This window comes from Myxine glutinosa, chromosome 7 (genome assembly GCF_964187855.1).
Source record: "Myxine glutinosa chromosome 7, kmMyxGlut1.1, whole genome shotgun sequence".
NCBI classification, from domain to species: domain Eukaryota; kingdom Metazoa; phylum Chordata; class Myxini; order Myxiniformes; family Myxinidae; genus Myxine; species Myxine glutinosa.
This window is the reverse complement of record NC_136267.1, coordinates 160800041-160823939: the sequence shown is the minus strand read 5'-3', so window position 1 is coordinate 160823939 and position 23899 is coordinate 160800041. Positions and strand designations below refer to the sequence as shown.

The following is a 23899-nucleotide window of genomic DNA, read 5'->3' as shown; positions in this document are numbered from 1 at the left end:
GTGGGCTGATGTCGTCTGGTCCAGTTGCAGAATCAGAGTCGAGGATTGACACAAACGTCTCCACCTTGTCAGGTGAGAAAGACATGGAGTCCAGGAAGACTCTGTGTCCTCTCCTGACAAGGTGGAGAATTGGTTCCTCAAACCAAAATTAAGTAGGTCCTCAATCATAAACTGACGTCTGTAAAGACAGAATGACCCAATTCCTTAACCCCACTTTGCACTTTGCGTGTGGGGTAATAATCGGACATTATATTCAAAATATCGCTCAAGTGGACAAATGGGACCAACAAAAAGGTCAACCATCAAATTCATTTAGGCAACAAAAGTACACCTTACTTGGGGCTTTAAACAGGCAGTTTCTCACAATTCATAATGTATGAACACACGAGCCACCACATTTTGTGGGGAAGTGGTGGGAGTCCTGAAGGAGGGGGTGGGGATGGATGGGGAGTAACATGGGCTATGTGGCCATGACCTCATGGTCTGGAGGGGTCTGGAGGGCCGAGGGAGGGGTGTACATTCTCTATATAAATGTGTACCGTGTAGCGCCACCTGGTGATGGTGGCAGAGGGTATTACAATTTCCTTTTTACCTGTGTAACACTGAGGTTAAAGCACTCTTTCCATGGGAAAAATTTTCCTCCTTCACTTCTCCTCTCCCCCAAAATGGAGGGCCCTGTCAAAGCCACTCCCCCTCCCCCCACCCAAAACCCAAAAGATGTATATTTAGTATATCTCTCCCCTCCCACTCCCCACCTCTCCCCTCCCCCTTCCACTTCCCCGCTCCCTCACCACTTCCTCTCCTGCCTCCCCCCCCCCCCGGAAACACCCGGTACTCCTGCTAGGATACAGATAAAGTACAATTCGTTACAACAACAAATGCTTCTAAATTGCACTTCTAAAATTATTGTGTGCATTTTCAAAGCTACAATTATTCTAGACTTGGAGTGCAGCATCATTTTCTCATTTGGTAACACAATTTGTTTATTCTATCTTATCCGCACAAGTCGTGCTGCAATAGTAAAATCGGACAAATGTGAAAATCCATTTTCAGCATCCATCGTTTATCCGATTTACCATTCTCTGTTACAGAACATTGTTGCTGCCGAAGCAGTTTGCCATCCCTCTCCCAACAGCAGTTAGGGCAGGAATTTGGGATTTGTTTCGGGTGCCGGTGATAGCACGCTGATTCTTCACGTAGGACCCCGTGGGGATCTTTAAACGTCCACCAACTAATGCTGGCAGACGAGACTCCCAGTCTAACTTCTGTCCAAGGGATGACACACTTTGATGAATCATCCTGCCTCTGAGTCACTGGGATGCCAGTTTTATAGCTGCGTTGGGATTCAATCCCAGGCTAGACGTCTTAGAGACGTGTGTGCGTATCTCCAGCTCGGCTATCCTACCAGCCACTTTTATTTATATTCTTCATTAAGTTTTGGACTTGTAGACAGACACTGCTCACAGTGCCATGGTGGAGATACAGAAGTACACAATTTGAATCGGACTCCTTTTTTAAAGATCCTTACAATCTGCGATGTGCATTGTTTCGCGTGCAGTTGCACGAAATAGTGATGTAGTGCGTGGTGCACATTTATGTGGCAGATCGAGTATGCAGATGCAATGAAAACGTACCACAGTTCTCCGGCATATCTAGCTTACGTCAATGCCAAAACGCGTGCTGAAGCCGTCGCCGAGGAGGAGAGCAGGCAACGCCAGCGACTGGACAAGCTTGAGCCCTATGCCAGCATCCAGCCTGCAGAAGACCCTGATGGTAGGTCATGGGCTCGATCTCCTCAATCACTGAAAAGCTTTTCTCTTTTATGTCACCCCCTCCTTCCCACCCCCCCCCCCCCCCATTGCCTTTTTTGAGCTCTTGCTTCCCCATGACCTCCCCACTCCTACTCCCTCCGACCTCCGACCCCACCCGATTATTGGTCTTGTACACCTGTACCTGTGGGATGAAAATATTTTGTTTACTGATTGTGTCAGGCCTTATTTTGAACCTGACTATAAGTGGTTATCGTTACATGCTTCAGTTTTGACAATGGATATCCAGTGGTGTTGGTGGTTGGTAATTGAAGGTCATGATACATGTTTGCAATAACCCAAGGGTGGCATGTACTTGTGTCAGACATTCAGACTCATTGGTGCTCTCAGCTGCCCATTCCTTTCGTGGCAATTTGAGCTGTCACTGGTGGAGACAGGTGAACACAGGACAGATGTGTGTTGACTCTTTGATAGTCTAGACTAAATGATGTAACTTTCATTTTATTTTTGCATCCATAAATCTAGGCTAAGGGAGGAGAGGGGGGGGGGGGGGGGGGGAGATAATAACAGAGTGAAGCAGGTTCCCAGATTGACATTTGATTATTTGGGAATAGGAATTCCAAAACCTCACATGAGGTGCAGAGAGGAAAGGGGAAAGTGGGGCTGAGTGAGAGTAGAGGAGAGCAGGAGTACGTATCAGGTGATGATGGGCAAAAATCTGAAATGACTGGTGGTAGCGACACAAGACAGTGACAGGTAGTGTACAAAAAAGAATGGAAACACCAATGTAAAGTCACTACTTAATAGATTGTTGGGCCCCCACGTGAATGTGCCGTGGCATAAGGTCCATCAGCGTCTGGAATTCTGCAGGAGGGATGCGACACCATTTGTTCCACGAGATAATCGATCAACTCAACTGTTTGATGGAGGTGGAAATCGCTGTCCGAAGGCGTCGTTCCAGAATATCCCATAAATGATCGATTGGGTTTAGATCCTGTGACTGAAAATGCCATGACATATGGGTAACATCAGTGCCATGCTCCTCAAACCACTGGTCGACCCCACATGCTCTATGGATGGGGGCGTCGGGTTGGGGTGAGGGCCTCCTCTAGCAGCCATGCTCGCCATAATATAGGCAACCAGGCCTGTGCAGCATTTTTTGCATGACCCTAAGCATGCTGGGATGTTATCTTACTATAATTCACCAAATGTCCGTCTGTCTGTTCGAAGGTACCGTAAAAACTGCTGAACCGACCGCAAAGATATTTTGTGTGGGTAATCCTGGGATCTCCAGGAGTAAAATAGGCTATTTAGTTTTCCCAATTTCAGCTTTGGTCTCCAGCATTCTCAGGTTTGGACTCCCGCATAACATTCGCGTTCGCATAACGTTCATTGTGACGATGTTCTCATTGTGACGATGTGACGATGTATGTGTTCACGGCAGTGTTTGACGTGATGGTGTGAACGTAATTTCGTAATGTTTTTCGTTTCGTAATCCTTTAATGAACGTTTAATGTTTAATGAACGTTTAATGTTCAATGAACGTTTAATGCCCTTCGATGTCCGGGGCCCCACGCGCACTACACAACATAAGTTGGAAGGGCCAGTGTGCACCTTGCCCTTCGCCGTCAGGCTCAGGTAAACCGCTGAGCCCCATCTGTGATGGGGACTGGGGCTTGAGATAGTGTCCTTCATTAAAAGTATAATAAACGCTGTCTCCATCGTCCATCGATCTTGCCAAGGCCGTGACAGCCGTAACGTTTAATCTCTGCATGAGAGAATTCCACATAGCTATTTGGGCGGTGAATACGCTGACAGATCGCTGTCTCCATCGATCTTGCCAAGGCCGTAACAGCTATCGGCTCAAAATCCTTTTAACTGTTGATTTGGTACAGTTACACGTATCGGGAATTTGGTACACGTATCGGGAGTACATACGACATAGCGATTGTGAACACGATTATCGATCACGATCATAGTGTATCGATCACGATTTGAAACACGATGGAATAATATTTACCGATATGAACAGTGATGTGGCTTTTAATGAAATTCTAAAGATACTGTTTAGATTTTGATGATTTACGTGTGATATGATTCAACGGATGTTTATGTGAATCGTTTAAAATAAAAAAAAACTTTATTTTGCCTTTTCATTTGGGCTTCCCAATTGAAGCCCCGCCCATAGGGCGGGTACCGTTGCTACGCCTAATGAACACGTGGGCCACATCTGTGTGGAAGCTGGAAGCCGTTGTTTGGTGTCCCTCATTTACCCAGGTGTTTCCATTTTTGGCCACGACCTGTAGCATCGAATTGGGGAGGGTAACCTTGTTAGGTAGTCTAGTAGGAAGACTAGGTCCCCCTGCACCCCCCGGAGATATACTTCTAATCAGTGTTTCTAGATTGGAAAAAATGTGTAGAAAATGACTAGCTATGGCCCCAAGCTGAAAAAATGTCCCACATACCATTTTTATGCAAATTACTGCTGCAAATTTAATGCAAAATTATGCAAATTTTATGCAAATTTTTGATGAGGAGTAGAGTTGAGGGGTCTTTGAGGGCTTCATCGAGGTGCTCTCGGTTGCAAGACTGGGTCATTCTGAGAAGCACAGCAGGGTCAGAGATCATGATGTTCTCCTCCTCAGTGAATCTCTCCATCAACAGCCTCTCCATTGCCTCACACACTGTTTTGAGGCAAAAGAGGGACTTTGCGTAGGCCTTTCCACTGAGAACACCTTTGAGAGATCCACTTGTTACTAGTTGTGCCTCAAAGAGAATCTCTGCATATCCAGAACCACGCATCTTGTGTCCAGTGAGCATCCCGATGTAGTTCATGGATGTGTGGAAGGGTCCAATCGTTACTACATGACTAGCAAATTCATTTGGCCAGCGCCAGATGATGGGAAGGGCTTTCATGCAGACACCCAGATCAAATGTATTCAGGACCCATCTCTGACCCACCTCAGCAGTTGCTGCCTCGGAACGCTTCAGTAGCTCACGAACAACTGCGTTGTCTGTGATCGGTTGGTGGATAGCCGTGCAGTAGTCGACTGTTGATTTGCTGGGTGGGGGAGAACCAGTTGCAGAGGTGAAACCCCCTAGCCCAGGCACAGGCTGCAGGCCATTGCCATGCCATGCAGGCACCAGGCACAGACCGATCACAGACAACGCAGTTGTTCGTGAGCTACTGAAGCGTTCCGAGGCAGCAACTGCTGAGGTGGGTCAGAGATGGGTCCTGAATACATTTGATCTGGGTGTCTGCATGAAAGCCCTTCCCATCATCTGGCGCTGGCCAAATGAATTTGCTAGTCATGTAGTAACGATTGGACCCTTCCACACATCCATGAACTACATCGGGATGCTCACTGGACACAAGATGCGTGGTTCTGGATATGCAGAGATTCTCTTTGAGGCACAACTAGTAACAAGTGGATCTCTCAAAGGTGTTCTCAGTGGAAAGGCCTACGCAAAGTCCCTCTTTTGCCTCAAAACAGTGTGTGAGGCAATGGAGAGGCTGTTGATGGAGAGATTCACTGAGGAGGAGAACATCATGATCTCTGACCCTGCTGTGCTTCTCAGAATGACCCAGTCTTGCAACCGAGAGCACCTCGATGAAGCCCTCAAAGACCCCTCAACTCTACTCCTCATCAAAAATTTGCATAAAATTTGCATAATTTTGCATAAAATTTGCAGCAGTAATTTGCATAAAAATGGTATGTGGGACATTTTTTCAGCTTGGGGCCATAGCTAGTCATTTTCTACACATTTTTTCCAATCTAGAAACACTGATTAGAAGTATATCTCCGGGGGGTGCAGGGGGACCTAGTCTTCCTACTAGACTAAGGTGTGGGCTTCTGAAATAACGTTCGCAACCGAGGTGGGTTTCTGGAGAACAGAGGGATGATGAGACAATCGAGTGTGACAGGAAGTGAGCTGTTCCTTTTTTCACTTTGCAATTGCAGTTCCTTCGTTTGACACACTGGCATGAGGACAGCTGGGTCGACATTATTGATCTTTTTCAGATTACGACGATGGATTTTCCATGAAGCATTTGGCGGCTGCTCGTTTTTACCGCAATCACCGGCTCATCAATGAAGTTCTTGGTGAGAGCCTCGTGCCAGATGTCCGTGCCGTTGTGACTGCTACACGTATGCAAGTCCTGCGCCGGCAGGTAGAATCATTAACAGTTCATCAGGTGAGGCATATTTCTCGTCTTACAGAACTTTGTATCAAATATGTACAGTTATCATAAGTTATTTTATGGATCTGTTTTGTTTTTAACCATGTGACTTGCTTGGTTGCCTGTGAGCTTTTATTTTATTAAATAAATGAACAGGATTATAGCTATACTAGCAGAAGTACCCGGCATTGCCGGGCGGGGGAGAGGAGGGGAGGGGGAAGGGGAACGGAACGGGGGGGAGGGAGAGGGGAGGTGGAGAGGGGAGAAGAGGGGGGGGGGGGATGGGGAGAGAAGAGGAGAGGAGGGGAGGGGGGGGGATGGGGAGAGGAGAGGAGGGGAGGAGGGGGGATGGGGAGAGGAGAGGAGGGGGAGGGGGGGGGATGGGGAGAGGAGAGGAGGGGAGGGGGGGGGATGGGGAGGGGGGGGGATGGGGAGAGGAGAGGAGGGGAGGAGGGGGGATGGGGAGAGGAGAGGAGGGGAGGGGGGGGGATGGGGAGAGGAGAGGAGGGGAGGGGGGGATGGGGAGAGGAGAGGAGGGGAGGGGGGGATGGGGAGAGGAGAGGAGGGGAGGGGGGAGGGGAGGGGGAGAAGAGGGGGGGGGTATGGGGAGGGGGAGAAGAGGGGGGGGATGGGGAGGGGGTGGAGGGGAGGGGTGGAGGGGGGGTGATGGGGGGGAGGGATGGGAGGGGGGTAGAGGGGAGGGGGGAAGAGGGGAGGGGGAGGGGGGGAGGGATGGGAGGGGGGTAGAGGGGAGGGGGGAAAGAGGGGAGGGGTAGGGGGGAGGGGGGGAGTCAAGTCGGAAGTCATTGTCGTCAATTGAATGTCGCATTTATTTTTTATTCCGTCAAATGGCATTGGTCCCGCATTCCGAAGTCGGAAGTCATTGTCGTCAAATAAATGTTTCACTCTGTCACATGCCGTTGGTCCCATGTCAATCGGATGAAGTTGAAAAATTAACGTTACGAAGTTTCTCTGGGACGTACTGATTCCGAATATGAAGTTGAAAAATTAACGTTACGAAATACGCTGATGACGTCATAATTTTAAAACGCGAAGTTTTTTTAATTTTAAGGTGTGCTGTAGTTGCTCTGAGACGTACTGATTCCGAATATGCCTTTGGTTTTGCTCTGCGATGAGTAGTTCTCGAGTTATAAGAGGGCAAACAAACAAACATACTTTACTGCTTTATATAAATAGATGAATTGGCATATGTGGTAAAATTACACGCCCACACCAGGCATTCAACCCAGGTGCTCTGGTGAGCCGTACCATTGCTCTGCCATCTGAACTACACGCCCAGAATTACGGGCCGTGTGGCGTTTTGGGTACAAGAGCTTTGGAAGTAAAGGCCTTGTTGAGATTTTCAGCCTTGCCATGGACAGTCAGCTGTTATGACATTTAAGGAGAGGGAAGGGATGGAGGGGCAGCACACGCATGAGATGGATTTAACAATGTGCCTCAAAGAACACTGAATGGGATAGGTTGGAGAGTTCAACCTTCAGGTTTGTCAGATGATATTTTCCAGGTTGCCAATAGTCAACCAGTATAAAGGGGCACCAATTTGATTCATACAGCTGCATGAAGAAGTAAATGTATTTTATTTGCCAGATGTAGGGCACCGCCTTCTTATGAACTTTTCTGGAGCATTACTTTTTTTTTTTTTGAATGTCCCTTATTTTGTATTGTTTGGCATTTTCTACAAGCTATGGAATGTCCTTTCTTTTCTATACTTTGCCTCATGGCACATACCCTTATATAAAAGGGCCTTTTCTTTGCCCCTGGAATTTTTTTCAAGATACATTTTAAGTACAAACATAATGCATTTGTTCATCATACAAGACTTTATTCAAGAGGATATAAGACTTGAAAAATTAATGGGAAAAAAATATTCAACCCAGATGGGATTTCAACCCACAATCCCCCGCTTGGGAGTCTGATGCCTTATCCATTAGACTATTGGGCTTATCCATTAGACTATACGTTATATATATATTTTTGTAATAATATTTTAAAGAGGTATAAAGTGTGTATGTATATATATATATATATATGTATGTATATATGTATATATATATATATATATATATATATATATATATATATATATATATGTATGTATGTATGTATGTATGTATGTATGTATGTATGTATATGTATATATATATATATATGTAGAAAACTATGGAACTTAGGTGGAATTTGTTTTGAAAGCCATTAATTATATGTATTGGCCGATGTACACTACATGACCAAACGTATGTGGACCCTCCTTCTAATTAGTAGATTCAGCTGTTTCAGCCACACCCATTGCTGACAGGTATATATAATCAAGCACACACAGCCATGCAATCTTCATAGACAAACATTGGCAGTAGAATGGGCTGCACTGAAGAGCTCGGTGACTTTCAACATGGCACCGTCATAGGATGCCACTTTTCCAACAAGTCAGTTCATCAAATTTCTGCCCTGCTGGAGCTGCCCCGGTCAACTGTAAGTGCTGTTATTGTGAAGTGGAAACGTCTAGGAGCAACAACAGCTTATCCGCGAATTGGTAGACCACATAAGCTCACAGAATGGGACCACCGAGTGCTGAAGCGCGTAGCACGTGAAAATCGTCTGTCCACAATTGCAACACTCACTACCGAGTTCCAAACTGCCTCTGGAAGCAATGTCAGCACAAAAACTGTTCGTCGGGAGCTTCATGAAATGGATTTCCATGGCTGAGCAGCCGCACACAAGCCTAAGATCACCATGCGCAATGCCAAGCGTCGGCTGGAGTGGTGTAAAGCTCGCCACCATTGGACTCTGGAGCAGTGGAAACACGTTCTCTGGAGTGATGAATCTCGCTTCGCCATCTGGCAGTCCGACGGACGGACGAATATGGGTTTGGTGGATGCCAGGAGAACACCACTTGCCTGAATGCATAGTGTCAACTGTAAAGTTTGGTGGAGGCGGAATAATGGTCTGGGGCTGTTTTTCATGGTTCGGGCTAGGCCCCTTAGTTCCAGTGAAGGGAAATCTTAATGCTACAGCATGCAATGACATTCTAGACGATTGTGTGCTTCCGACGTTGTGGCAACAGTTTGTGGAAGGCCCTTTGCTGTTTCAGCATGACAATGCCCCCGTGCACAAAGCAAGGTCCATACAGAAATGGTTTGTCGAGATCAGTGTGGACGAAGTTGACTGGCCTGCACAAAGCCCTGACCTCAACCCCATCGAACACCTTTGGGATTAATTGGAATGCCGACTGCGAGCCAGGCCTAATCGCCCAAAATCAATGCCCGACCTCACTCGTGCTCTTGTGGCTGAATGGCAGCAAATCCCCGCAGCAATGTTCCAACATCTAGTGGAAAGCCTTGCCAGAAGAGTGGAGGCTGTTGTATCAGCAAAAGGGGGGACCAACTCTATATTAATGCCCATGATTTTGGAATGAAATTTTCGATGTTTGGGTGTCCACATACTTTTGGTCATGTAGAGTATATTCCATGTTTCAGCTAGTTTCAATGTATGGTCCTTGAGATATGAATGCCAACACATGTTGGGCGGACGGATGGACAGACACCAATGTGAATTTGAGGGATTTTTCTAAATATAACTCAAGAATGCGTGAACTGATGTTGCTGAAATTTGGAACATATTACCTTAACATACAAAACATTTACTTCTGAAATTTTCAGCTGATTTCGTCCAGTAGAAGCCGAGAAACGTTTTTTCAGTCCCCATATTACAGTTTCAATCCCTGGTGTTGGGCTAGTGGCTAGGGTGCCGGCTTAGGATCCTAGGATCCTGGGTTCGAATCCCGGTCGATTGCTGAATTAACGCCAGGGGGGTTGACTCAGCCTGTCATCCTTCCGAGGTCGGCAAATTGAGTACCAGTTCACTGGTAATTCCCTGTTTGTCGTTAAAGGCGGCAAAAAGGGTTGGCGTCAGGAAGGGCATCCGGCCGTAAAACATTGCTTCAAAAAGGGGACCGAAAAACAACAACAACCACGGTTCCCGAAAAAGGCCAACCCCCGCTTTGCGGGGAAAAATGGCCTCTAAAGGTGGTATATGTATATATTACAGTTGCATGGAGGCAAAATGGAGAAGATTGTCATGGGGACCGCAAGGCTAACCCCCGCTCCTGCAGGGAAAATGGCCTTAAAATGCCTGTTGTTGTTTTGTTGTATATTACAGTTGCATACTAGAGAAACGATCCTTTATATAAAGGGAGGGGCGCTTTGCACCTCCCTTGATTGTACTCTGTTTAATAGAAAATGATAACTTATTTAGGCCACTCGATGGTTGTTGAACTTGAACTCATAAACTCGATTTTATCATAAAGCATGTAAAATGTTCAGTGAATGGCACAGCCCATGCTAAGTACCTCCCCTTGGGTGCGTTCGTGTCGTGAAACCTTTTTTTTTGTGACATGCATTATTTTGAGAATTGCATTTTATGTCATTTTTGTGCATCTATGTGCCCCCTATCTTTCCCCTTCTTTCCAAACCCAAAACCTCCTTCGGATAAGTGCAGTAATCATATTTACACAATACTCTGCTTACATTGTTTTCTGTTGGTGTTTCCACAGAGAAAGCTAGAGTCTGAACTATTGCAAATAGAGGAACGTCATCAGGACAAAAAACGAAAGTTTTTGGAAACGACGGAGAAGTTCCGTGAGGATGTGAAGAAGGTAAGGTTATGAGCATAAGGTGGGTCTCAAACGAAGGTGACTTTTGAAATTAAATAATTTTGTTGGAACTCAAGATGGTTTTTAATGTCCAACTAGAAAATGAATCAGATCGTTGGCTAGGATAAATAAAAAAAACTTTAAACAAAATGTTAAGCATAAATGACGTTCACAGATTCTAAAATTATTATTTTTATAAGATTAAGTTGTCCTTGATTGTAAGGTCATCACCATATCGACCACGGTCTGTGCAGGTGGTCCCAACCACACATCTGCAGATCATTGAACACACACAATGTATCTTAACTATATGAAGAGGCTGCTGATTTCTCTCTGACATTATACATTGAAATGATTTGGTGAAGGAAACCCCTTGGCGGTGATCAAATACAAATGATCTGCTGATTAGAAATTGACAGCAGGCTAGCTTGGTGGCAAAAAAACAAAAAAAAAACATGAAAAAGGCAAAACCTCTACCCCTGTTAATGCAACCCAAAATCCACCTCCTTCAAATTCCTTTTTCTTTCCTGAAAGTCCCTGTAGTGTCCATCTTGTTTATCCCATGTACCCCGCCCCAGCGGGTCTCCTGACACTCCCTTCCACAGATCTGCTGATGTCCCTGTTCTCTACTGTTGTGCTTCCCTTTCTCTCCCCCTCTTGTCTGCCGCTCCCTTTATTATATATTATATGTGTCAGCTGTTATGTGCTCCTCCCCGCCCCCCGGTCACGGTGTACCTCCGAGCCCCGAGAGGAGTCGTGGCAGAAAAATGTGTTATTCTGTATGTCAAAGATCAATGGAGAAGCCACCCCAATTGTTACTCACAAACAAATATTGTATTAAGATCACACAAGAATAACAGTACAACCATAATAGTATTCAATAGTACAATCCATGTCCTATGATGGTACCATCAGTTTTGGTAATATAGAACTCACTGTGCTACAAGTGAGTGAAACACGAACAACCCCAATGTCTCTTATTCCCGGCTTCAAGCCCAAAGTTGATTCGCTCCAGTGATCGACAGAACTATGTCCGATCGAGACCAGAATCCCGTTCGGATGGCAAATACAGTCCCACAGCCACAGCTCTACAAAGGCGCCCTCAAGGCGACTGGGATATCCAAAGGCGCCTTACAGGCGACCGAGAGATCACACCCTCGGGTATGGACGAATTAGCCTTCAAAAATACGTGTCTCACACATGCCCCAGATCGACGTCCGAATGCGGTGAGAATGGTCGAAAAGAAACGAAACCGCGAGCGAAGCACAAATCCTGCGCGAGTCAAAATGGCCGATGACCCGGTCTTGTGGCGCACGGCACGGCGATGATTCTCTCCTGAATCGATCGCAAAACCTGACATGCAGGTTGACCGGTCACAGCGATGACAACTCCGTCGTAGGAATTCCTCTCCTGGAAACCCGAAAGTTCGCTAGTGATTCTTGCTCACAACGTTCCCGGAGCAACTCGGCTTTCTTGTCCGACTCATGACTCATTCGCTCCGCCCTTTTTTCTCTCCTTCGTCTACCGGTTCCCGATCCGGTTTCATTTTTAAAACATTCCTTTTACCTTTTGACAATAATAATTGCTGTTTCCCTCAAACAACAATAATAATAATACATGGAACCAGAAATGTCAAGTGGATGAAAGCCACTACAACGGAAGTGACGAATCCGTAACACAGCTCTTCCATGAGCCTCGACTTGGTATACAAAAAAAGATTAATGTGCTCAGCAGAATGTCGGCAACGTTTTGGCTCTGATCAAAGACTCTTCCCGAATTCATTATTATTCCAGAATTATTCTGGATGAGATCGGGTGCTTGAATCACACATGGTCCATTCTCCACCGCATTTGTGCAAGGCCTGGAACACAGCACGTGGTTTCATATCGTTCGACGCGATCCGATTGTCTCGCAGTGACTGATCAACGTGCAGAGGTCGCTGCGCAAAAGAAACGTGAACGAACCATCGAGTGTTTGAAGGTGAAACGATTTGGCTCTCTGATCAAAGACTCATCCGAACACGTGCTCAACCAATCGGATTATAGATTTTCTGACAGGGAAAAGTTCGCTCTGGCGCATGGTTTTGACTTTGGCATTCCCAACCACAATATCAAGAGGGAAGAAATCTTTGCAGAGTTTGAATTCCTATATGCTCAACTGTCAATGCATCAACCCATATCCAAGGAAACAGATGAAGCGTTGAGGCCCAGACTAGCGGACCTCCAGCATGCGTACTGTGGAACCCCAAATGACGTCATGGACTTTCACATGCAACGAGATTGTCTCTTGGCAATACGAGGATTGAGGAGGAATGGTGACATCCACATTTGTAAACCGGATAAAGGCACTGGAGTTGTAATCTTGAATAAGATCGATTACATCAACAAAATGATAGATATCCGCAGCTCAATGGAAATACTGCTCTCCCCTCTGGGCCGGTGCTCCTTCCTCACATCCAGCTCGACTTCACGCTGTTGAAACCAAAGCTTTCAGAATCATTGGAATCTCCTGCGATGAAGCTAACTCCGAGGGCCTTTCACTTACTCACCGCAGGCAGGTTCGTGGTCTTTCTGTCTTCTACCGACTCCTCTCTGGCCTTGCCCCCCCCTCCCCCAGCTCTCTCTGTGCTCTGTCCCCCAAATATTCCTACAGGTCGCACAAGATCTGCCAGCAACCCTCTTATGGTTAAACTGCCAAAATCAAGACTCTCTGCTCACCTTCACTCCTTCATTCCTCTTTTCTCCCGCCTCTGGAACAAACTCCCTCACTCTCTTCAATGCCACTCCTCCCTCCGGGTCTTTAAAACAGCTGTTCACCACCATCTCTTGTCTTCGCCCATCAAAAACCTTGATCTTTTCTACCCCCGTTAATTTACCCCAGATCCACTTTTTGAAATTCCAACTTCTTTCCTGGAAGTCCTAGCAATGTCTATGTGTTTTATATCTCTCCCACCCCCCCCCCCCCAACTCCCCTTCCTGTGTCTCCTCCCTCCTCCCCCCTAGCCCTCTCCCTCCCACAGATCTTGCGATGTCCCTGCTCTCAAATGTTGTACTTGTATGCTTCCCTCTCTCTCCCCATCTTGTCTCCCGCTCCTTTTATCTTATGTTTTATGTGTCAGTTTGTCTTTTTGTGATTAATGTTAGCTCTTACACGAGCCTCGATGTTGTATACAAAAAAAAAAGAAGAAACAAACAAAATTCCAACAATTTGGAAGTGCAGCCATATGTCACGGTTGAAGGTCAGATCACCAAACAGCTGTTACAGCTCCACAAGCGCAGTGAGATGTACAACAGAATCAAACCTGTTGGAGCCCAACGTCCAATAATGTACGGCAGGCCCAAGACCCACAAAGAAAATGTCCCACTAAGACCGATATTGTCCGTGGTCGGTTCGGCACAACATGAACTGGCCAAGTGGTTGGGAGAGGTTCCGCAACCAGTATTGGAGTCACTTTTGCCATTCGTGATCAAAGATTCTTTCACATTTGCAGAAGCAATTTGTGCTACAACACCGACGTGCGGACAACATAATCACCTCCTTTGATATACAAAGTTTGTTCACGAATGTTCCACTGACGGAGACTATTGATAGATGTGCGCACCTGCTATATCACAGTGATCTGGAACATCCGCAGATCTCAGAACAAGTCTTTGTGCAGTTGATGAACACAGCAATGAGGCAAGTTGAATTTAGGTTCAACATTATGTTTGCCCAAACTGATGGGTTCTCCATTAGGCCCAGTACTTGCGAATATCTTTGTGGGCTATCAAGAAATGCAGAAACTTACTGGTCTGCAAGGTGTGGATGCTCCCATCCTATACTATCAGTATGTTGATGACATTTTTGCTTTGTTTGAGTCTCAGATGGCATGTGATGCATTCTTGATGCAGCTCCATCCAACACTGAAGTTCACCATGGAGCTGGAATCTTCAAACACTTTACCATTCTTGGACAATTTTGGTCCAAAGAGCCGCACGTGGTTTCACTACATCTACCGGGAGCCTACCTTCACTGGGCAGTATACTTTGCTGGGATTCCCACAGCTCCACGAGATACAAAATTGCCTTAATCAACATCCTTGTGAACAGAGCTCGGAGGATTTGCTCACCTTGTAATCTTCCTGCTGAAATGGACAAAAAGCATGAATATACTCGGTGACAATGGTTATCCGGAGTATATAATTAAGAGATGTGTGTACAAGTTTCTCAACACAACAAAGGAACACAAGATAGGTCCTGACAAATGTCCGGTATATATCAGGATGCCACAGAAAGCACAATCATCACGAAGGTTTGAAGAGCAAATCAAACATACCTTATCAAACATGTACCTGGCTGTGCAACCTGGAGTAAGCTTCACCTCTCGCCATATGCTCACATCAGTCAAGGATGTGCTGCCCACCTCACAAATCAGCAATGTTATCTATGAGTTTAAGTGCCGATGTGAAGCTTGGTACGTGGGCCGTACAAACCAAAGGTTGGCTGATCGTATCAAACAGCATGTCCCCCTGACAAATTGAGGAAAGAACTTGGGAGTGAGGAGTTGTAAGAACGTTTATGGACCTTCGGTCATTTCTTGTTCATCTGCCATTGCATGGCTCCTGGCTGCCAACAACGTCTGTGCACACCAGTACAATGCAGATATGTTCAAGATATTGAGCCGAGGGTGCAGTACGTTACATCTACATATGTTAGAAGCAACCTTCATCAAGTACACGGACCTTGTATTGTCGTCAAAAGGAATTTGTACTTTCTTTCATTCTCTTTCAACATGGAAAGATTAAAGGTGTTGTCCCGACCGCTGTCCATGGTATGTATGCAAATTGTGAGTCCCCGGCTTTGGGGGAATCACCATTGCTATCAACTCCGCTCCAGCCAATTGGAGCCAGGGTTAGTGGTGACTGAGTCAACCAATGGGTGTTCAGAGTATCAATTACATCATGACTGATTATCCAATCAGTGTCACTCTCACATAAACATGCATATAAATGGGCGAGCTCTCACGTTTTCCGGTCTTTTGCTGTGAATTACCTTGATAGTAAGGGAAACATATGAAAATCTGTTAACTAAATTGTTACCAAAAAATTTCTTCACCAATATGTTTGTAAAGGTGTGTAATAACATGTGTTAAAATGTTGAAGGTCAACTCCCGTGGGAAACCCAGAAAAAAAGCTGTTGAATTCGGGTACCAAAAAATTATTTTCGAGAATTTTTATTTTTTTAAATCGGCCCTTAAGTAACTTATGAGGGGTCAAATAAGGGTTTTTCATGATTCTGAGTTGATTGTTAACATTTATATTTCACCACAGACACTCCTTTGTGGAAAAATAATTTCTAAATATATCTCATTTTCTACTTTGCAGGACATGGAGTCTAGCAATATGGATGAAGACGTTACTCCACCTGTGCTCAATTGCTTCATCTGTGCACGCTCGGATACACCAGCTGAAAGGCTCATACAGGCAACTCCAAAGGGATACTCAACTTTATTGAAACAAGCAGAAACTGTCGAAAATGTTACTGTTGTGGAACGTATGAAGGAGGCTCAAAAGGAAGGAAAACTGAGGTACCACCAGAAGTGTAAAAATGATCTGTACAACAACTTTGTTGCAACCACCAAGAAGTCAGCTCAAGCATCAAAGGCAGAGAAAGAGTCATCAAAGTTGAAGGGAAGATGCACTACTTGTGAGTTCAGTTCATCAACTGGCTGCAGTTCTAGAAGATCACAGTCAGTTGACCTCCTGTATAAGGATGTATGCATTCTTTGCAACCAACCAGCCCAGCTCTACAAAAATAATCCAGCACAAGCTAGAAAGAAATACAGAGTGCCAGATAATTTGACTGCAGATACACTGAAGGCAAGCTTGCTGAAGACAGCACGGAGTCGCGGGGATAACTGGGGCACTGAAGTCACTGGACGCCTGGAAGGGATCAACGACTTGGTAGCAGAAGAAACACTGTACCATTTGCGATGCAAACTTATGTTTGCGAGAGGTGACAGTTTGTCCAAGACTGATGAGGAAGGAAAAAGGAAGAGAGGACAGAGGAGTATTGATGAGGAGCGAAAGGCAGTTTTTATTGAATTCTGCGAATGGTTAGACTCAGAATTAGAGCATGGGGTAATGAACATGGACCAAGTCCATGAAAAGCTGCAGGAGTTTGGTCAGTCACCAGAGAAGAGCCTTTCTTATTCAAAGCATTGGCTGAAGATAAAACTTCTAGAGAAATACGAAGACACCTTGTATTTCACAACACAGGAAAGAAGGGCAGATGTACTCTGTCTCAAAGATGGCACCGACAATATTCTGCGAGAGCATCATGCTAATCTTGACCATGGAGATGAGAAGACTCGGATCATAAAGACGGCACTCAAGTTCATATCCAATGATATTGCCTTGATTGATTTAGGTCCAAAGTCATACCCCACCACACACAGTATGACTGACATCGATAGTCAGCTGACACTTGTTCCTGCAAGCCTTCAGATGTTCTTGAGATCGATTGTCAAGACAGACGAAAGAGTTGCCGTTTGGGGGCAGAATTTTATTAAGGCCTGTCGACCTCGGTCTGGAGTATTGCCACACCAAATGGGGCTTGCCATACAACTTGATCATAGATTTGGGTCAAAATGGATGCTCAACAAGTTCCACCGGCTGGGATACACCGAGTCTTACATGGAGACACAAAACTACAAATACTGCTTCCTTAATAGTAGGAGTGGAGATGATGTTCCAGATACTTCTGGCACGCTTGACACCTTTGTGGAGGAAACCGATGAACAGATCAATGATGAGGTTGCGGTTGATGCTGCACTTGAGGATCAATCATTGATGACAGCCAAAGTGCCAGCCAGTGAAAGTGAATTGTCAAGTAATGATCAGGTGGTCTTTATGGAGGTTGGGGAAACAAACAATGCAGTCACTCAGTTTGTTGGAGACAATATAGATTTAAACATTGTCTCTATTCACGGAAACACTCCCTTTCACTCAATGGGTTGGATCGAAGTCACCTCTCCGGCACCACCTTTGCCAGATCCACAGACAACGGCTGCTTTCCCCCGGGTGAAGTTGAAGGCACTCAACAAAGCTAAGATCCTGAGAGGAACTGAAGTAAAGATTATTCCATTTACGAACAGGAAACAGATAGGAACGAACGCGATCATGTTTCTCCCCCTCGCTGAGCTTTCCTCCTCCCTGGCTCATGATCAGCCACTCCTCACTCCAGGTGACACACTCTGGGCAGCGGGGTGGGTGATCAAAGCCAACGATCCTGAGTTCCCACACTCCAACTGGAATGGCTGGATGAAGAGAATCCATGCTAATGATGCAAAGCAGAGCACACAGATCGAGTTCCTCCCAGCAAAAGGAGATTGAAGGAATTGAAGAAGGGTGAAATTCGGTACAACATGTTCTCAAGGAAGGCAGCGGCAGGAGTGATCAAACCAGAGACTCTACCTCCAACAGAGGGTGCAGCTGCACAACATTCACTCCGTGCCTACCTGCAGACCCAGGACTGGATCCTTCTACAGAGCATGTCTCTGAACCCCAGTGACTATGGATGGACAATAGGTGTGCATGGGTATGAGCCAGTTCCAACACTGGACCCCACGGCTCCTGAGGAGCTATTGCAGTTCACGAGCTGTAATTGTCATGGAGATTGCAGCAACCGGCGATGCAGCTGCAAGAAGAATGGGGTCACGTGCATCTCGGCCTGTGGAGTCTGTAATGGCATTACATGCAGAAACTGCAGTCATGATGTTGTTGAGTCTGAAGAAGACATAGACAATGACTGTTGAAACTTCTGACATTGTGAATGAGAAATAACTCGAGTATTATATATGTATGTGAAATAAAAGCTACTTTGTGTGTAAATGTAAAAGTGAAAATATAAATGTTAACAATCAACTCAGAATCATGAAAAACCCTTATTTGACCCCTCATAAGTTACTTAAGGGCCGATTAAAAAAAAAAAAAAAAATTTCTCGAAAATAATTTTTCGGTACCCGAATTCAACAGCTTTTTTTTTGGGTTTCCCACGGGAGTTGAACTTCAACATTTTAACACGTGTTATTACACACCTTTGCAAACATATTGGTGAAGAAATTTTTTGGTAACAATTTAGTTAACAGATTTGTGAAATATCTCATAAAATGCCCTTACTATTGAGGAGTACAGCACGAAAAGCTTTGGCTGTTGTTATGATGTCGTGTTTATTTTCTTGTATTTTAAAGTTCTGTAGTACCAAACATCTGTGTATGAATCAAGGAATTGTACAGCATTTGCATGCATGTTGTTTGTGTGCACTTCACCTGGTTGTTTTTGAATTTTATCCTTGCATAAGGTGGTGTTGCATTTCATCTTTGCACATACAATAATATGGTAACACAACTTCTCTCCTTTTCACCTTCTCTCTTCCCTACCTCAACCCACAAGCTTTGTGAGCAGAAGGTAGAAGTGGATTTGAGCCGTATCCTAGCTGAGTTGGAACAGGCACATGCCCAGACCCAGAATAATGGAGCCACCAGTGTAATGGCGTCACCAAGCTCCGTCGATGCCGCAACACCTGGCCACACTGGATCACGAACCGGGGACACAGCTGGAGCTGTGCGAGCTCAGACTGGAACTACCGGGTACTCGGAAGAGTCCAACTCTGCCGAGGAGGCAGAGAAACCTTTGGAGATGGACATGACGGAGGGTTCAGGTACATTTTTGGCCTGTTAACCTTTTATTCCCTCCACAGCCAAAAGCTGAAGGCATTATGGTTTTGAGTTGTCAATACGTGCGTACGTTCATATGTGCATCCGTCCTTCCGTGTGTCTATTAGTCTCTTATCTGTTTATTGTTGCCATGATAATCTATGAATCACCAAAGGGATTTCAACCAAACTTGGCACAGGTGTAGAATGAAATACATCGATAAATTGATTGCATTCCGGGTTCAAAAGATCGAAGGTCAAAGGGCATGTGACCTTTCATTGAAAATCATTTTTTTACCGCAGTAACTTGTGAACCACTGAATGAATTTCAACCGAACGTGGCAGAAGTATGGACCGGACCATAATATGAAGATGAACTGATTCGATTTTAGGTTCAACAGGTGAAATGTCATGTGCCTTTGAAACTCATTTTGCAGATCACAACTCGAGTTGTGATCGCCCGACAGTTGTGAATCACACGCCCTACATCGAGCAAATAAAATAGTTACTTCTTCATGGAGCTCTATGAATCAAATTGGTGCTACTTTTTATGAACTTTTCTCGAGCATTACTTGGTTCCTCCTCAGAACACAAGGGTAGTCCAGCATGCACATGAGATTTTTTGAATGCCCCTTATTTTGTATTGTTTGGCATTTTCTACAAGCTATGGAATGTCCCTTCTTTTCTATACTTTGCCACACACCCTTACATAAAGGGGCATTTTCTATACCCCTGGCATTTTACCCAAGAATCTTTGTTCATGGCACGTTTCACGTCATTGCCACTGAGATGTGGCTTTGTCGTTGACACTCAAAGGGACGAAGCAGCTTACACCAAATTTACATGATAAAGGGTGTCGTGATTGAAAGAAAGGCAAACACGCATGATTTGGTTGGTATACATTGTGAATTCTTCAGCTGGGAGTACTGCCGTCTTCTTCTTTATGACTCTAGTTATTCCCACGTTCTTGTGGGCTTGGCCAGGGGAAGTTTTTGGCTTGAGTTTTTCACGAACCGGCTGGCCGACTAAGTAGTTGGGGCAGGACTTTGGAATTTGTTCCATGTTGCTTGCGATAGCTGGCCTCCTCTTCGTTAAGGACACCGTGGGATCTTTATCATCCACCAACTAATGTCGGCAGATGGGACGCCCAGTTTTAATGTCCATTCAAGGGACGGCACACGCATTGATGAATTACGTTGCTTGTGAGAAAGGAGAAGAAGCCTTTCTCAATTATAAGGTGATCAAGTCTAATATTTCTGAATTTTTCAGGTAGTCAGGTCAGTCTCTCTGCTCCCTATCCCCCTTTTCACTGATGCAATAAAGCTTAGCTGTTGGGGTTGTTTAAGAATGGCTTCAAGTGATTGGTCAGAGTTATGCAAATTTACCCTTTTCATGTACATTAATGATGGTTTTTCTTTACTTTCTTCATTTGCAGATTAACATGTGAAGGACAATTTCATCATTATTGGTAGTGTTTTTCTTTCCACATTGGCATGTCTGCTTTATGTTTTGTTGTTCCCGTGCAGAAACTGGAACAGAGAGGGAGGGTGCAGAGACGAGTGTGAGCCCAGAGGACGGAGTTCCGCGGATCCAGGAATCTGATGCAGACAACAGCACCGAGAGCTCCAGCAGTGATGGCGATGACATTAAAAGCTCGGAATGCTCCATTGAATCATCCACTCCTCCAACTACCTGCAATAAAAATGCTCTCTAATGTCCTTTACATTCTCCTTGCAGCATCCGAAGTTTTTGAACTCCATGAATCTCACTGGATTTGACCGATATTACTGTGAAGGATTTGTCTTGTGCTGTATTGTTGTTGTTGTTGTTGTTGTTGTTGTTGTTGGATGCTGAATGTTAGTTACCTCCTCAGGCTTCCGAAGAATCTTTCCTTGTATTGGTGCTTTCACAGTAAGCCAGAAACGAATTGAAGGATAGTGACAGCAGTTGACTTTTTTTCTTCTTTTTTTTTTGCTATATTATGACTGAGAAAACGTAATTTAAACACCAGAATGTTGGTTGAATCGGTAATGGCACTTAGACATGCTCGACAAAACTGCAATCGACCTCAAAAATAGAGTCCCTTGGTTGTCTCGCTGTGTCGGAGTCCAGCATTGTAACCATAGCAATGGAAACTGCTCCGGCGGCACCGACGCTCCGCATGGTTCATGATCCGATCTGTTGTCTGGTGTGATGTGCTGTCGACCGAAGTGACCCGCTTTGTTTTTTATATAAACGAACTCTTCACAGAGTAATTGCAACGCTATTATAACCACCTGCTTGGATGAAATTATTTCTTTATCCTACCCTGTATGAACTGTTGGTTTTCAGGTATTCAAGATAGTTCATTTGCACATTGCTGTAGCTTTGTTTGGAGGTTCATCTTGTCCTCTTGGTGAGGCTGCTTGCTTCAGATGCAGTATAGATATTTAAATAGAGGCCTTCACCGAATTCCTTTTTGAATGAACTTTCTTCCTCTGTGCCTAGAGTACCATTATTCACAGTTACCTTCGTGATGATACCTGTAATCGGCGAGCGTACTGCGACTTGGCTTTACCTCTTCCTCAAGTTATTGTTCTCATCCCCATTCCATTGAATTAGCATTTAGGAGGAGTTTTGAACCCTTCTCCTTACAAGATGCTAAAAGGGAATTTTAAAATAAAATTTCAATGCATAATTTAGGATAGGTTTTTAAGAAACAAAATCGATGCAAGATAGGGAGGCGGTTGTGGATCTGCGCATCCTGCATGCTGGTACTACTTTAGAATTTGCTACTGAGTTGTATTATCCGAAGGTAAATATAATTTCTTTTAAACCTGATAACCCTTAAAACGTTTTTTGTTGCAGGTATTTTATTTTGTCCATAGTTAACGCCAATAAAATTTTCAATGGAAATAGTGTTTTCTGACATTGTTTTATGCAAAGGTGACAGTGGAAGTGTAGTACGACAGGATCACATCTGACAATGCAGACACCTATATTGTTCTCACCACGAACCCTTTTTCCAAACCAACCATTCTATAATCTTGATATAATGCAGCTAATGTGTGTGTATATAGGCATATACAGGTCGTGGGAAAAAATGGAAATGCCTGGGTAAATGAGGGACACCAAGCAACGGCTCCATGCAGGGTGTGTGGCCCATGTGTTAATTAAGCAAGTAACATCCCAGCATGCTTAGGATCATTTAAAAAAATGCTGCACAACCCCCTAACACCCAATTGTTTGATGAGCATGACACTGATGTTATCCATATGTCATGGCCTTCTCAATCAACAAATCTGAACCCCATTGAGAATTTATGGAATATTCTGGAACTGAGATAGCATTTTCCACCTTCATCAAACAGGTGTGAGTAAGTAGTTCATTCTTTCTCGAGGAAGAATGGTGCCTCATCCCTCATGCAGAATTCCAGACTAGTGGGCTCTATGCCACTGCGCTTACTGGCCGCACGTGGTGGCCCAATGTCTTATTAAATGACTTTACATTGGTGTTTCCATTTTGTTTTGTCCAATACCTGTATGTATTATTTAGTGCAAACTTCAAAGTTGATCACTTGATTCACTTTGTGTTTTACATCACAAAAACTTTAGTGTGGTCCAGCAAGGTAAAATATGGTTATAGGATGTCCCAAAGATTATTTTCAGTCAGGTATTGCGTGTCCCAGAAAAAAAACATTTATATATGTATTTTTACCCTCGCCAGAGGAGAGGGACATTTGAGTCCATTTGTCTGTTTGTCCGCACAGAATAAATATGATTTTCTCTGCAACCATTGGTCCGATTGACTGGAAATTTTCACCATAGGTGCAACTCCACCTGTATAATTTTTTAATGATAATTATGACGTCATTGGTCACGTGGTTTGGCCGCCATCTTGGAAAAATCGAAAAACTTTGCACCTCTATCTCCGAAAGCGCTGAATAGAAAAAATTGAGACATGGCTCATTGTAAAGAACTCTCCATGGGGAATAAAACATGTTAATGATAATTTCATAGGTGCCTCCATTATGATGTCATAATTCGACAAGTACAAAACTTCATCTGATCAAGATGAAATTTCTTGAGCATAATCTGGGAATAAATTAGTTTAGAAAAAAATGACGTCATTGGTCATGGGGTTTGGCCGCCATATTTGTTTTAACACAAAAGTCTTTTTAAAAAAATGAAAATACATCCTGGTGAGGGTTTGCATTCTCTGATTGCTCTTTTTCTTGTTTTTGTTATTTTTTTTTGCATTTATCCACAAAAACATTGTGGTATGGTCCCGTAAGGCCAAATATGGTTACAGTAGATCCCAATTTTCTTCAAGTGTTCCGTGTGGTCCAGAAGAAAGTATCACTGGAAATATCATCACTTTAAATTGCCACCGAAGGTCGGCCAATACTAGTCTGTTCCATTTGAACACGTTTACTCCCCTTCTGCAATTTTTTACCTGCTTTTTAATTGTGTGTTGTAAAAGGGATACTTATTGTTGCGATTTAGAATAGGACACCGTATCCCTGCGCATCGTAAGAGGTGACCAAGGGTTGGTGGCAGGAAGGGCATCCGGCCATAAAAACATTGCTTCAAACAGGGAACCATGATTG

At 44.5% G+C, this 23899-nt stretch overlaps 1 protein-coding gene across 2 annotated transcripts in view; it reads left to right on the top strand.

Annotated features, from left to right (window-relative positions):
* Positions 1 to 22206, top strand: part of LOC137431777 (SWI/SNF-related matrix-associated actin-dependent regulator of chromatin subfamily E member 1) — a 75401-nt gene extending 53195 nt beyond the window's left edge. For both annotated transcript variants that reach the window (XM_068123476.2, XM_068123475.2), the window contains exons 6-10: positions 1605 to 1773; positions 5792 to 5964; positions 10520 to 10621; positions 19050 to 19317; positions 20838 to 22206. In XM_068123476.2, the coding sequence (XP_067979577.1) occupies positions 1605 to 1773; positions 5792 to 5964; positions 10520 to 10621; positions 19050 to 19317; positions 20838 to 21025 (900 nt within the window). In that variant the 3' untranslated portion in view covers positions 21026 to 22206. The remainder of the gene's footprint in view (positions 1 to 1604; positions 1774 to 5791; positions 5965 to 10519; positions 10622 to 19049; positions 19318 to 20837) is intronic.
* The last annotated feature ends 1693 nt before the right edge of the window (positions 22207 to 23899 follow it).